The sequence below is a fragment of the Pseudochaenichthys georgianus genome, chromosome 7, assembly GCF_902827115.2.
Source record: "Pseudochaenichthys georgianus chromosome 7, fPseGeo1.2, whole genome shotgun sequence".
Classification (NCBI taxonomy): Eukaryota; Metazoa; Chordata; class Actinopteri; order Perciformes; family Channichthyidae; genus Pseudochaenichthys; species Pseudochaenichthys georgianus.
The window spans coordinates 40,454,848-40,470,064 of record NC_047509.1 but is presented as its reverse complement, the minus strand read 5'-3'; the positions used below and the strand labels follow the sequence as shown (position 1 = coordinate 40,470,064).

General features: G+C 41.6%; 1 protein-coding gene across 1 annotated transcript; it reads left to right on the top strand.

Annotated features, from left to right (window-relative positions):
- The first annotated feature begins 6,101 nt into the window (after nucleotides 1-6,101).
- On the top strand, nucleotides 6,102-12,031 carry nppa (natriuretic peptide A). Its single transcript, XM_034087755.1, is given in 4 exon segments — nucleotides 6,102-6,248; nucleotides 7,408-7,494; nucleotides 7,496-7,724; nucleotides 11,749-12,031. Coding segments are annotated over 4 exon segments (432 nt in total). The 5' UTR covers nucleotides 6,102-6,137; the 3' UTR covers nucleotides 11,754-12,031.
- The last annotated feature ends 3,186 nt before the right edge of the window (nucleotides 12,032-15,217 follow it).

Genomic DNA, 15,217 nt, shown 5'->3' with positions numbered 1-15,217 from the left:
TTCTTATATTCATTGAGAGTAATATGCCAAATTAAACGAGATTCTTCAAGTTTAGTGGAACGCCATATCCTTTCAAGTTGTCTAGACTTTTGCTTTATTTTGCGGGTTTCGGCATTATGCCATGGAGCTAATCTATGTTGTTTTATTTTCTTCTTTTTCAAAGGAGCAACAGAATCTAATTTTATTCGCAGCGCATCTATAGCACTATCAACAACATGATCAATTTGGGGTGGTGTACATTTTGTATAAGTTTCCTCCCCTACATGCAGACATGCTATCGAGTTAAGTATTGGTTGAATCTCTTCCTTAAATGTGGCTATAGCACTAACAGATAGGTTTCTGCTGCAAGAGCTTTTGACTAATGCTTTGTAGTCTAGTAACAGTACTTCAAAAGTTACTAAGAAATGGTCGGATAAAGCAGGATTATGCGGTTCGACTAATAGTTGCTCAATTTCAATACCATAAGTCAGAACAAGGTCGAGAGTGTGATTATAACAGTGGGTTGGTTTATTTACACTCTGACAGAAACCAACAGAATCTAATATAGAGTTAAATGCAACAGTAAGGCTATTTTTATCATCGTCAACATGAATATTAAAGTCACCTACGATAATTACTTTGTCTGTTTTAAGAACCAAAGTTGATAAAAACTCAGAGAATTCTGATAAGAATTCTGAATAAGGACCTGGTGCACGATACACTGTAACAAATAAGATTGGCTGCAAAGTTTTCCAGGTCGGATGCGTAAGACTAAAAACGAGGCTTTCAAAAGAGGTATAATTACATTTTGGTTTAGTATTGATAAGTAAACTTGAGTCAAAGATTGCTGCAACTCCACCTCCTCGGCCCGTGCCTCGAGCAATATGAGTGTTGACATGGCTGGGTGGAGTGGCCTCATTTATGCTGACATATTCTTCATGTCTCAACCAAGTTTCAGTGAGACAGCATATATCAATATTATAATCTGATATTAAATCATTTACCAATATTGCTTTAGATGCTAGAGATCTTATGTTTAAGAGACCACATTTAATCTTCCTGTTTTGTTGCACTGTAGTAGTTGTTACATTTACTTTTATTAGGTTATTATGTATGACACCTCTATTAGGTTTTACCTTAAATTGTCCTTGGGCAGACACACACACCGCTAATATTGGGTATTTTATTGGGTTCGGGATTCCTATGGATGACTGCCTAGGAGAGAGCGCAGAGAAGCGTGTAAGACTGCGACTCTGCCTCCTGGTCTCAACTCCAGTTTGTCATGGATTACGTCCACAAAGCCCTGAAATGTTTGCCGAAATGAGATCTGCACCTTTCAAAGTAGGGTGAATGCCGTCTCTCTTAATCAGACCAGGTTTTCCCCAGAAGGCTGTCCAATTATTTACGAAGCCCACATTGTTTGCTGGGCACCACCAAGACAACCAGCGCTGAAATGATGACATGCGGCTATACATGTCATCATTGATCAGATTGGGGAGGGGACCAGAGAAGATTACGGTGTCCGACATTGTTTTAGCATAACTACACACCGACTCCACATTAAGTTTTGTGCATTCTGATTGGCGTAAACGAACATCATTACCACCGACGTGAATAACAATCCTACTGTATTTACGTTTATCTTTAGCCAGCAGTTTAAGATGCGCCTCAACGTCGCCCGCTCTGGCCCCCGGAATGCATGTGACTGTGGAGGCTTCGGTCTCTAAATTCACGTGTCTCATAATAGAGCTACCAATAACCAGAGTTGGCTTCTCAGCGGGTGTCTCGCTGAGTGGGGAATATCTGTTAGATACGTGAACGGGTTGGTGGGGACCTGCGGGTTTCGCGTTATGCCCCTTCTGAACAGTCACCCAGCCTCCCTGCTGCTCGGGAGTTGCCGGGGGACGGCTAAGAGGAGCTACATTTTGCCGGTCCGCACATGCTAACATGGGCTTTACTTTAACTGAGTTACTTTCTAAGATGCGGAGCCGGGCTTCTATGGCTATGATTCCCGCCTCCAACCTAACAACTATACTACATTTAACACATGTATCCTTACCAGTAAGGGAGGCCGGGAAGTAACCAAACATGAGACAGGAAGAGCAGGAAATAGCACCAGAAGGTGGGGAAAGAGCCATGGCTAGCTATCAAGCTAAAGTAGCTACCGTTAGCAAACCCGAAAAGAGTGTAGGCAACTGTGGAGTTACAGTCGCTAAGAGAAGGAGAGTTGTGAGTGCTTAAGCTGTAGTAACGTGTGATTACAACGTCAGGCAGTTGCCGTGATCAAGAGTTTTAAAACGATCGATTAAGTTTAAGTTAATAAGCTATCAGCAACAGAACAGGCACACGGGATACCCGGAGATGAAAACAACAACAACCGGAAGTTGCAACGTGCTCACCGCAATAGGTTCCTCCTTCCGCTCCTAATAATACAAAGTTATTATGGCTGTGTGTACCTTGTGTGCACCGCCTAGTGGTTAAAGCACGTTATTGAATTATTGTTTTTATGTGTTATAATATAACACATAAAAACAATAATGTACTCTTAATATCTTTTTCATCAAATATTATTTGAATATTTCAATAAAAATATGAAGAGTACATACTTTCATAGGGGGGAAGTAGAAGGTCTGTGATAGAAATATAGAATATAAAAAATCAAGAAGATACTATAAGTGATCTCAACAATAAAACAGTTTAGTGCAGGATGTACACAGATATTAATAGGAGGAGGTGCAAAACAGAAAAACGAATTAACCTTTATTTAAACATTAAATAATAGATTAAGGTCTTCTTTTAAATAAGAAAAAAACGTTGGGGGTATCTATCTACAGATAAATATTAAGCCTGACAAAGTACTTAACGTCTAATATATTGCTTTCCTGCAATGTTAACTATGTTGAAGCACTTATTTTAACTGATATTATACATATGAATTATACTCTTATGTATGTAGATAGAATAAGAAATGTGCAGAATATGACAGTTTAATGGTGGAGGTACACACATATTGATAGATGTCTTGTAATGCACTGTTGAGGAACCTGTGACCCAAGTGTTTCATTCATTGCATAACTACACCGTAGTTGTGTAGGATATGTCAATAAACCTTTGAAAATCTTGAAAGGGATGTGCAAAATAGCCATAATATACAGTCTTTAATTAACTATTAGTAGAGAATAACGAGTAATGAATATACTTTATTACTCCTTTCCATTCATGTCAATTGCAGATACATGTTTAGTCTTCTCAAGCACCAACTATCAAATATCTCTCCTGATTGTTGGCACTTGACAATCACCTTCCCTGAATGTTACTCAGGTGTAACTAAAGTCTGATTTAAGGGTTGTTTATATTTCACATAATTAATCAGAATCTGCAAAGTAATTCAAATAAATGCAGTGGAGTAAAAATACCAGGTTAACCTCTGAATTGTCGTGGAGTAGAATTACAAAGTAGCAATGAGCTGTCATGTGGGTATATATTAATGCTGCGCATTATGGACACAAGCGATTTTCACCCATTTATTAATTATATGTTTTACATTTGATAACACCAATGTGTTTAATAATGGCAACTTCTAATTGTGGGGAAAACGAAAACGTTCAGTAGAGACGTCCCATAGAACATTTTGCGAAACACAATAGCCAGCATGTGTAGTTCTGGGGGGGCGTTCGATTCCAGTTTTGGATAGTCTGGCGTGGTTTCGTTCCATTTCACACAGCTGTTTGACGCTCTGCGTAACCTTACGGGGACTGTAGTCCTAAACGATAGCTGGGGATTATGGGTAGTGTAGTGTCTTCGGCCATCCTAAACTCAGAAATGTTGACAATCGCAATGATGCTCGAAATGTCCCTTATAGACCTACGTCTGTTTCTGGTTATTATTATTTTGAAATTCAGTTCCTGACGGACGCCAAAAAAGCCCGAGATTATGGAATTAAACCAATAAATAAAAGCAAGGATAATTGTGTGTTATTGGTGAGTAAATAACAGTGTGTTATTTTGAAAAGAATAACAAATTAGAAGGAAAAAATATTTAAAAATACAGATTTCAGTATCCTGAGGCTCTGAGCCCCATTTATTTTCCTCACAGACGGCAACAAAAGTCCGAAATTATACGATTTAAAATAAAAGCAATAACTGTGGCATGATATTGAGTAAGAACATGTTTTTATGAACCACACAGCTTCCGGTCTTCCTCGACCCGACCGGAGAAAAATACGTGCTGCAGGCAGTAGAAATACATTGCTTTTAAAATCGTGCTGTGCAACACGAAAAAAAAAGGGGCAAATCGTGTTGGTGAACACGAATCAATAGATTAAAAATCGTGTTGGTGAACACGAAATGCCGTGAGACTGGGTTGCCTACCTACACCAGGTCAGCACTTCCAGGTCCAGCACCACCGTGACCCCCTGCTCTGCTGAAATACACAATTAAAAGCAATGTAATAAGTATATGCAAAATGACAAGTACTATAAGGCACACAGAGGTCATTTGTTAATTTGAAGTAAAATGATGTAAGGCTAAAGCGACAGCAGTGATGATCTCTACAGTTCTACACTCATACGTCTCTAGGACGGCAGTAAGCAGAGGTTTAGGTGGATGATGTCCCTGATCGCCGTTTTGCTTTCTCCAGCACCTCGGGGTTTCCAGGTCGATGGAAGCTCTGTCCTGCTGATTTGCCGTGCACTTTTCAGATTAGGGGTCCTTCCCCAGCAGATCCATTTCTCCAGAATTGTCCTAATCACAGAGAAAAACAAGAGAAAAATAAAAAAGTGAATTAATCATATTAAACACAGGGTTGCAAAAGTATTATTGCAACATTTAACTCAAAGCATTTCAGAAAAACAATACCTAAAGGATTATTTAAAATGATGTAATGTTTGGGTTTTAATAATAAAGAGAAGAAATGACAGTCAGACTTGCATCCCTTTGACAGCACTGCAAAAACAAAAATCCAGCAAAAGGCTGCTGTCCATTTGTTATTGTGTTAGGATGAATTAAATAAACTTTAACCTAAATAAAAGATGATAAAATCTGGTGGAAATATTTCAAATAGGCTTTTTTTTTTTGCCCTACCTCAAAGCAGCATGAGCTAAAGAAAAAGGTTGTAATGTTGTCCCAAAGTTTAATAAACAGTAAAACATTGCAAAATGTCAGAGAAATACATAAAGCAAACGGCAGCTACACGTCAGGGTACCATTTTATAAATCGCACCATACTGTAGGCTATACAGGTCTAAATGTTTTCACTTATGTCTATTTATAGATGTAATATAAAGTATAACTTATCTATAACAGAGCAAAGACTGTATGCTATTTTAAAAACAGCTAAACTATTCTAAACCCTACATAACAGACTGGTCCACAGACATGTCATCAGTTCATCGTATGATAAATAGTGTTAACTAATATCTTGAATTGACGATGACAACTCTCCTTCCTCTCCTAATTTAACCTCCCTGCAACCCAGGAGCATCTGTTTTCACCTACTATGGTATTTGCAGGCTCAGGAGTGCAGACAGTGTTGAGTATTTGCATGGTGAATGCTGCATTCCCATCAATACACACCACGTCTGAGCTCAGAGCTCCATCATGGCACTTGAGGTCATGCCACTGCATGCTGGTAAGCGTGATGATAGCCAGACACACACACACACACACACACACACACACACACACACACACACACACACACACACACACACACACACACACACACACACACACACACACACACACACACACACACACACACACAGCATCACCTACCACTGAACGACACTTAAAGGGACATCTGACCAGCTGTCTTATCATGCAGAGGTGTCAGAATGCACTTGAGGCGATATTCAAAATGATGAGCCACTGACTGTCTGGTGTGTGTGTGTGTGTGTGTGTGTGTGTGTGTGTGTGTGTGTGTGTGTGTGTGTGTGTGTGTGTGTGTGTGTGTGTGTGTGTGTGTGTGTGTGTGTGTGTGTGTGTGTGTGTGTGTGTGTGTGTGTGTGTGTGTGTGTGTGTGTGTGTGTGTGTGTGTGTGTGTGTGTGTGTGTGTGTGTGTGTGTGTGTGTGTGTGTGTGTGTGTGTGTGTGTGTGTGTGTTGGCATGTATATAAGGGTTGCGGTGCAGGCTGTGTCAGTAGTCGCAGCAGCAGGATATCATGAGGACGGGGGTCCTGTGGGGCCTGCTAGCCCTGCTGTGTCAGCACACACTGGTCAGTGCTCACACACTGGGGAGGTCGTCTTCCAACAGTGACCTGGTTCAGCTCAAGGTAAGAACCCTCCCCACACCCATTAACTTATCACTAAACACTGAGTGTGTCTGTTCTGTTCGATGCAACAAATAACACTACTGCCAAGTGCCAATGTTAACAATAAATACATTACTATAATGGGAACAACCCGGTATCACGGCAAGACGTGAACATGTGACGATTTACCATGCTGGGAGACGTGAAGATGTCACGATTTCGTCCCTTCAAACGTGACAGTTACACAGTATTGTTAACATAGCCCAAATACCCGGAAATGCCAAGCAAATGCTGTACCACGACGGTCGGTTGTTATTGTCAATATTAATATAATAATGATTTATTTTTTGATAGTCACACGTCGATTTTGCCGATTTTCTTGTTGCCCCAGCTGGTCGACACCTCTTTTAGCAGAAACAAACGCTACATTAATGTGTTAAATCGATGTTAATCCGTGTGTGCGGTTGTGGAATTAACTGACGTGACGTTGTGCGATTGCGTTGCCAGGCAACAACTTGGCTTCATGTTAATTTACAAACTCTTCAACTAGAACCGTAGTTATATATAAAAACATTTTAGAAGGCCTCACGAAATACCTTAATGTAAATGTAAATTTAAATATGAAGGACTGTGTGTATAACAAAATACATCCGTCATAAACAATACCGGAAACAGACGTAGACAAGATCCTCAGCTCGATGATTGGATGGTTTAGCCGCAATGCATGCTGGGATTTGGTGTTTATGCAATATGAAATCAGAAAAATTTAAAAGAAATAAAATAATACTTTATTCCGAGTGTGCTTGCTTTTTTCTTTGAAAGTCATTACATAACGACATTATAATACACGGTTCGGCTGCATTAAATATTACATATCTGCCGTAGTTTTCTATTTATAGAGCACTGCTGAGAAGACTTCTAGACAAACAGAACTGCCGCCAAAACTGAAAACGTGACGTGGATCATAAATATATCGGCAATTAAACAACATCTTAGATTTCTTTTCACACAATACGTCTCCTTGCAGTATCAACACTAATTCGGCTGACTTTTATATTTGATCCAATTGGTAGATAGGCTGTATTTACACCATAACGGTGCACAGCTGATAGAAAGGGATACCTAGTGGTTAAAGCACGCATGTGTAACTTTAACATAAAGAGACTGTACCACCCCCCAGTCTTTGCTGCAGCGCTTTGAGGAGAAGCTGGCTGAAGCAGACCAGGAGGACTCTGAAGCTGACTATGAAGACACCAACCAGCAGGCCTGACAACAGCCAGGCCCCCCGGGGATGGAACCTGGACCACGAGGGGCCCCAACAACCTTTGACATCAGAGAGATCCCAAGTGCCAGCGGAGGGCCCAAGCAGGGGCCAGAGTGAGCGGAGCCGTCTGCTGGACCTGCTGATCGGCTCCAGGAAGCGGTCCTCGAGCTGCTTCGGAGCCAGGATGGACCGGATAGGAAACGCCAGCAGTCTGGGCTGCAACAACGGAAGAGGTGAGGCTGCAGTGAGGAGAGGGAATTAAACATATAGAATATATAGTGCATTGTAGCATGGGGGCTGACACTTGAGCTGGTTAGGGGGCCAGAGTTTGGAAGTCAGATTTGCATATGGCAATACATTATTTACCCTAAAATAATAATGTCATGGTTGGAATATTTTTCATCAGAGATAACATTGCAACATAAATATCAGAGGAGGGAGAAGTACTCAGATATTGTACTTGAGTAAAAGTAGATGTACAAAAGTCCTGCATTCAAAATGTTACTCAAGTAAAAGTTGAAAAGTATTAGCATCAAAATATAGTTAAAGTAGCAAAATTAAAAGTAGTCATTGTGGCGATCCATTCAGGTCCATTTCAGAATAATATATTTTATAATTATTGATCATTAAAGTGTTCTCAAAGCTGGTAAAGGTGCAGCTCGTTTGAATGACTTTGTATACTGCAGGGTAGCTTGTGAATTTACTCCAGGTGTAACTAAAGTCTGATTTAAGAGTTTATTAAAGTTCACATCATTAATCAAAATCTGCAAAGTATTAAAGTATTAAATAAATGTAGTGGAGTAAAAGTACACCATTTACCTCTGAATTGTAGTCGAGTAGAAAATACTAAAGTAAAGTACAAGGATCTCAAAATTGTACTTAAGTACAGTACAGAGTACAGAGTAAATGTACGTAGTTACCTACCACCTCTGATAAATATTGAGTTATGCAATTTATAGAAGTATGGTTAATGATGGGCCGCAGAGGATGATTTCTGTTTTTTGTTTGATTGACCATTTGGTGACCCTTCCTCAGGTTCACATTTCTGATTAGCTTTAACCACGTCCTGACTCCATGTCTGAACACTGAACAATATCCATCTGAACATCTCAGCCTGTACCCCTACACACACCAGAGGCCTGTACTACGAAGCAGGATTTTCGCTTAGCCGACTAACTTCAGAGAAAACTCGGGGTTTCCGGTCCTACGACGCTGGTTCTCTTTTTAGCAGGCTAGATCTCCATGGTAACTTATGCTGAGCGGCTAACCTGCCCCGGACCAGGTTAAGTTGCAGGCTAAGAGCTCAAGTCAGTGAAAGCACCGCCTGCTGACCAATCAGAGCTCAGTGTGCAGAGTTTAAAGCGATCAAGTCATATTACAGGAGAAAGGAAATACAGAAAAGCTGCCGTTGCAGGAAAGACGGCCGGCAAAAATCACCGACTGTGTGAACGTGAACATTAATAGAATATCACCTCCATCTTCAGAGCAATCTGACTATTATAACATTAGCGTTAAGAAAGCTTACTTAAATATCGGCCACAACATAAGTAACCGGATCAGAGTACATTAAGTACAGTCCGCGGCATATCACTTCATAATGTATCATATCTCTCCTTATCTGAGTTAGCTTCTTGAGCCGTATCTGGCCGTGCAACACTCACAGTGTCACATAGGCCTACTGTATGCAGAAGTATTATTTGAAACAACACATTAAGTTGACGAAACACTCAAGTCAAATGTAATTAAAGTCAGATCCACTCGTGTCTATCAGCAGTGATATCATAAACCTGTTACGCATTCAAACACTTTTTCTTTTACCAGCTGTATTCACCTTGCAGGTGCAGCTATGTGGCTTTTATGGGGCCTACGGAGATCAGGGGCCTATCATGAGCCAATAAAAAAGTTTTTAAAAAAAATGTTATTAAAGAAAAAAGTTTTTTATTTCGGATGTTTTTACAAAACATTTAAATAAACAAAGTCTTGGCTTTCAGAATATGAAACTTTTATTTCCAAAATCACACGATAAATACATTTTTGAAGCTTGTAAAGGGAAGATAACAGCTCTCACTCGCCACTCACTCCCCCTCCCTCCGGCTGACATTATAAAGGTAGGCGTATAGTAATCATAGATAACACGGCAGGGTCCGTTACAGTTTGTTTTCATCTGATTTCAAATAAACAAAGTCTTGGCTTTCAGAATATTAAAATTGTTTCGGCAAATTCAGATGATAAATACAACTTTGAAGCTTCGGCATAATTACAAGCGGAGAACGGAGTAACTTGACGTCACAGCAGGCATAACAACAGCCGGTGTTTCTCGTGAGGGTTTTCCCCGGGAAACAAACACAATACACACAAACGCAAAAATACACAAACACACACACTCGCAAGCTTCCCCCGAGACCAGTAATCCAAACGAAAATATCTTCCCTCCGTAGTATTTTGATCATTTGCTCCGCTAATCAATCAGATCGATGGATTCCAGAGATGACTCCGTAACAGTCAGTGGGCACCACTTAACAGCCAATCAGAATGAGAATATGTTTCACATGTGACTTATTCAAATTGCGAGTGATTGAGTGACAGATGAAGGTTGTTTAGGAGAAAAAGTTTGAGAAGAAAAAGTTTGAGAGTGGCGCTCGGGAAAGGAAATTGTTGAGGGAAAAGGAGTTTCGAGACAAGCAGCTATTACAAAACATGCCGAAGCTTCCAGATTATTTTAAACCTGTAGGCCAGGGATGAGGAGGAAGGACAGATGAGTTCTGTACCGAGCGGTAGCGGTGCCGGCCGCAGGGGCCTCGGAGCCAAGTAGGCCATCTGGTTCTGATAGCGATGGAGTAGCGGGAGAGGAAAAACAGACAGGAGGGACATTATCTGTTGGAGGAGATGAGAGGACGACGAGGACTTGCTACGTGGAGGGGAGCCAACGGCAACCGGACAGATACATGAGGGAGGCCCGATACGTCACTCATCTGGAGGAGAGGACCAGGCGCACGTAGAGCAGAGTGGAGAAGTGCGATCACAGAGCCTGCCGAGGCTATAAAAGACTTTCATTTGTTGTTTAAATAGGGGGCCTACAAAACAGCCCCAGGGCCTGATGGCAGGTTAAGGCGGGCCTGCACACAGGTAAACTTGAGGAGCGCACACAGGGTGGAGAGGTGGAGTGAGGTTGAGCGATAGAGAGAAAGGGAGAGAGAGAGATTGAGCGAGGCAGAGAGCGTGTGCACTGTGCAGCGGTCTGCTTGCGCACAGAGCAGTTTGTGAGTCAATTTCTCTTCAAAATAGAATTGATTGCCAGCCTCCCTTGTCCCTGGCTGGCTTGCTAGCTCGTTGGTAACGTAACTGATGTCTTCTAATGTGCCTGCATATGGCGCTGAGTTGCCATATTCCTTTCGTGAACCACTTCCTGATATCCATTGTTGCAGATAAATATAAATGATAATAGCCAAACTAACCTAGCAAGAGTAAAGTGACAGGCTGCTGTGCCGCATCTCACTCAAAAATCCACACGACTCAACCCAGCGAAAAAACAGTCTCGCGCGCAGCCTCATTCAGAATTTCATAGCAAAATTAAAAAATTATATTAAACCAATATATAAACCAACATAGTTTAAAACAAAAATAAATATTAGGACAAAGCCCTACAACAATAAGCATAATAATAAAACAATTAAAATGTTGTATTCAGCCCTGATTAAAACAGCGGGCCCAAATCCTGGACGCCGGGTCTGCTTTTATCCTGGATTAAGTGTTTAAATCATGGATGTTTAAAGTTTAACATCTTCATATTTGTCTAATTATAGTTGACTTTTCATTCAGGAAGTATGACGCGCTGTCAGTACGCTTGTCCATGTTTGTGATTGGTCGAATGCTCCAAATACCACCCCTGAGGGTATCCTGTTCATGTGAACACGTACCTAAACTAGATAGGACACGGCTGGCTTGAGCGATCCACTTGATAACCAGCGTCGTAGGACAGTTTAGCGAGAGCACATATGTTTTGGATTAGGCCAACCGGCTAACTCAAACATATCCAGGTTAGGTTGAACCAGCTTCGTAGTACAGGCCTCTGGACTCCTGCATCATACCAAATAATCAATTCTTTAAACGATCAAGCATAACACCTCACTAAGTTGTGTGTACTGTGCATTTTGCGGGATGTAAAAAACTCTGAACCATCTTTAAGCTATATGTGTATAATCTACACTGCCGTACAGTTATTTATAACACATTTTTTTCTTGTCATTTTCCATTCAGGCTAGTTTGACAGCCTCCTGGGACACATGTTGGATTATAGTTTGGTCTCCAGCCAAGGACATCTCCATAGAATGCATTTGTATGATGTTGCATTAGTCACAGTTCATCTTGTATGTATTTCTCTGTTTGAATGGCACAAGGGCAACTTGTCAATATGTAACAAACTGTTTACTGTTTATTAAATATTAGCTGCATAACAGTAAGGGCCTAAAGGAAACGATGATACTACTAAAGTGCAGGTGTGTTGCTAACAGATAAATAAAATCTTTTTTCATATTAAAAATGATGTGTTTTTTTAAATGGACGTAGTGTCCTTGATGTCACCCATAGGATTCTGCAGAGTTGCAGAGAAGCCTAAAGTAGGCGGTGTTGGCCACTAACGGTATTGACAGTAGGCTTGTTTGAGACAAGCAAGACCTGCGCAGACCTGCGTAGTTGCGTTCAATGTCTTGCTAGTGCGTTGCATGATGGTTAGTCATTTTGTCCGACTTGCTCTGGAGGCTCGCCCACATGAGACTTTGAAATCTCGCGGGACAAAGACGCCCGCAGCCTTGAGAGCGAGGCGAGGCGAGTTGGCGCAGTTGCTCTCCACGAGCTACGGAAGCAAAATGCTTGATGGGAAACGGCTCGCTGGTATCTCGAGCTGAGCGCTCATTGGTGGTTTTTACCACGTGCTGCTGATGAAACTCTCCAATTGGCTGGCAAAAGTTTGTTGTTGTTTTGTGTCAGTTTTACGTCGCCACATCCATTCCCATTTTTCATCATTGTTCCACAATGTTTATCATCATGAAATTAATATCTATATATTTTATACTATACTGCTTACCGTTTTCATACTTTATATATCTTAGCATATTCATACACACTGTTCATACTGCTCACAGGCTGATATCTAGTGTATTCATACCCCACTGTTTATTCATCATTCAATTCATTCTATATGTTATTCTGTAGATTGTGAACATTACTTTCCACTTCACTGCTTGTTGCACCTGGTTAGAAGCTAAACTGCATTTCGTTGTCTCAGTACCTGTAATATGTGCAATAACAATAACGTTTCTCTTTAAGTTAAACCAAATCATTAAATAAAATCTATTGTAATGTAATGATTTGGTTTAACCTTATTTATTGAATACATCATTTAAAATGGCAAGATTAAATCAAATTACATCCATGTTGTACACATCATAAAGCTTAAAGTGGCAGCTAAAGAATTAACACAGCAGCAGGTCTGTTCAATTCATGCTCATTAAGCTTCATGTGTGCGGATCTGAAGGGACTGACCATTTGTAGCCTGTCCACCTATCAGTTTTGCAAACATTAAGAGGGAGGAGCATTTCTATTGCATCCACTTCATCTGCAACGAAAAACGCCAACGCAATTTCCGCCATTGCAAACCCAGCCAGTCAAGCCGACTCCGAGTCCGAGCTGTCCGACTTAAGACGAGCTTTTTGACACCTCCCCCGGCTGCGATCGGCTACTCTCGTGGCGAGCCGCAATAGCCGTGTTCACACTGCGGTACTTTTCCCACAAAGGTTCATGCGAACTTAGTTCATGTGAACTCTTTAGTTCGCATGAACTAAGTACAGATCGCGTTCACACCAGAAAAAGTCCCTGGGGGAGGATTAGGCAAATGAAGCCGCTGACGTCACTTCTTCTTCTTCTGCTTTGGGTTTACTGGCAGGCCGCCAACCACTTCACGGCGTATACTGCCGCCCAAAGTCCCCGGCCGGAAGTCCCCGGAGTTGGGGAAGGCTTCAGTAGAAGCTGCTGGGAGTCCCAGCAGCTTCTACTGAAGCCTTCCGAGTAAATCGCCAGAACGCCGACACCTCCTCATCTCCACCGCTCCCATGTTTTATTTTGTGTTGCCATAAGTTAGTCTCTCTGCGTTTCTGCGCTGGGCTAATGCTAATAATGCTAATGCGAGGATAATAAAATGGCGGCTTCACAAAACTTTTTGGGAGTTTTACGGGGCGTGGTTTGCAATCCGCCCAGCCAATCAGAAATATAGCTCTTTTCTCAAAAAAGAGCCGCTCGAAAGTCCCTGCTCTCTTGCAGGGACTTTCGAGGGGATTAAAAGGTTCGCATGAACTACTTTTAGTACCGGCTCTTTTTGGTGTGAACGCGATCATGAACTAAGTTCGCATGAACCTTTGTGGGAAAAGTACCGCAGTGTGAACGCGGCTAATGTGTCTCAAACAAGCCTAGTGACATCAGAGTCTAACTCCCGCCTGCTCCAGCCTTATCCAAATAAGGGCAAAGAGGTGGAGCCGAGGCGGGACCTGCTGACACTGAAGTTCCAGACCTAGCTGAGGCTACCAAGCTAGGCTAACATGCTCAGCAGGGCTTCTCTGTGATGCTAGCCGGCTAACCTACGTCTGTTGCTCCTGAGGTCCTTCTCAGGTCGATTATTTTCATTTCCTCGCTCCTCGGTCTCGGTATCACCGGAAGTTGATTTGTCTGCGCCATCTTGAGTACCATCCCATGGCGCTTATTTCTGCCGGAGGACCGAGGATTGAGGAGAGATAGTAGGCTTGTTTGAGACAAGCAAGACCTGCGCAGACCTGCGTAGTTGCGATCAACGTCTTGCTAGTGCGTTGCATGATGGTTAGTCATTTTGTCCGACTTGCTCTGGAGGCTCGCCCACATGAGACTTTGAAATCTCGCGGGACAAAGACGCCCGCAGCCTTGAGAGCGAGGCGAGGCGAGTTGGCGCAGTTGCTCTCCACGAGCTGCGGAAGCAAAATGCTTGATGGGAAACGGCTCGCTGGTATCTCGAGCTGAGCGCTCATTGGTGGTTTTTACCACGTGCTGCTGATGAAGCTCTCCAATTGGCTGGCAAAAGTTTGTTGTTGTTTTGTGTCAGTTTTACGTCGCCACATCCATTCCCATTTTTCATCATTGTTCCACAATGTTTATCATCATGAAATTAATATCTATATATTTTATACTATACTGCTTACCGTTTTCATACTTTATATATCTTAGCATATTCATACACACTGTTCATACTGCTCACAGGCTGATATCTAGTGTATTCATACCCCACTGTTTATTCATCATTCAATTCATTCTATATGTTATTCTGTAGATTGTGTACATTACTTTCCACTTCACTGCTTGTTGCACCTGGTTAGAAGCTAAACTGCATTTCGTTGTCTCAGTACCTGTAATATGTGCAATAACAATAACGTTTCTCTTTAAGTTAAACCAAATCATTAAAATAAAATCTAATGTAATGTAATGATTTGGTTTAACCTTATTTATTGAATACATCATTTAAAATGGCAAGATTAAATCAAATTACATCCATGTTGTACACATCATAAAGCTTAAAGTGGCAGCTAAAGAATTAACACAGCAGCAGGTCTGTTCAATTCATGCTCATTAAGCTTCATGTGTGCGGATCTGAAGGGACTGACCATTTGTAGCCTGTCCACCTATCAGTTTTGCAAACATTAAGAGGGAG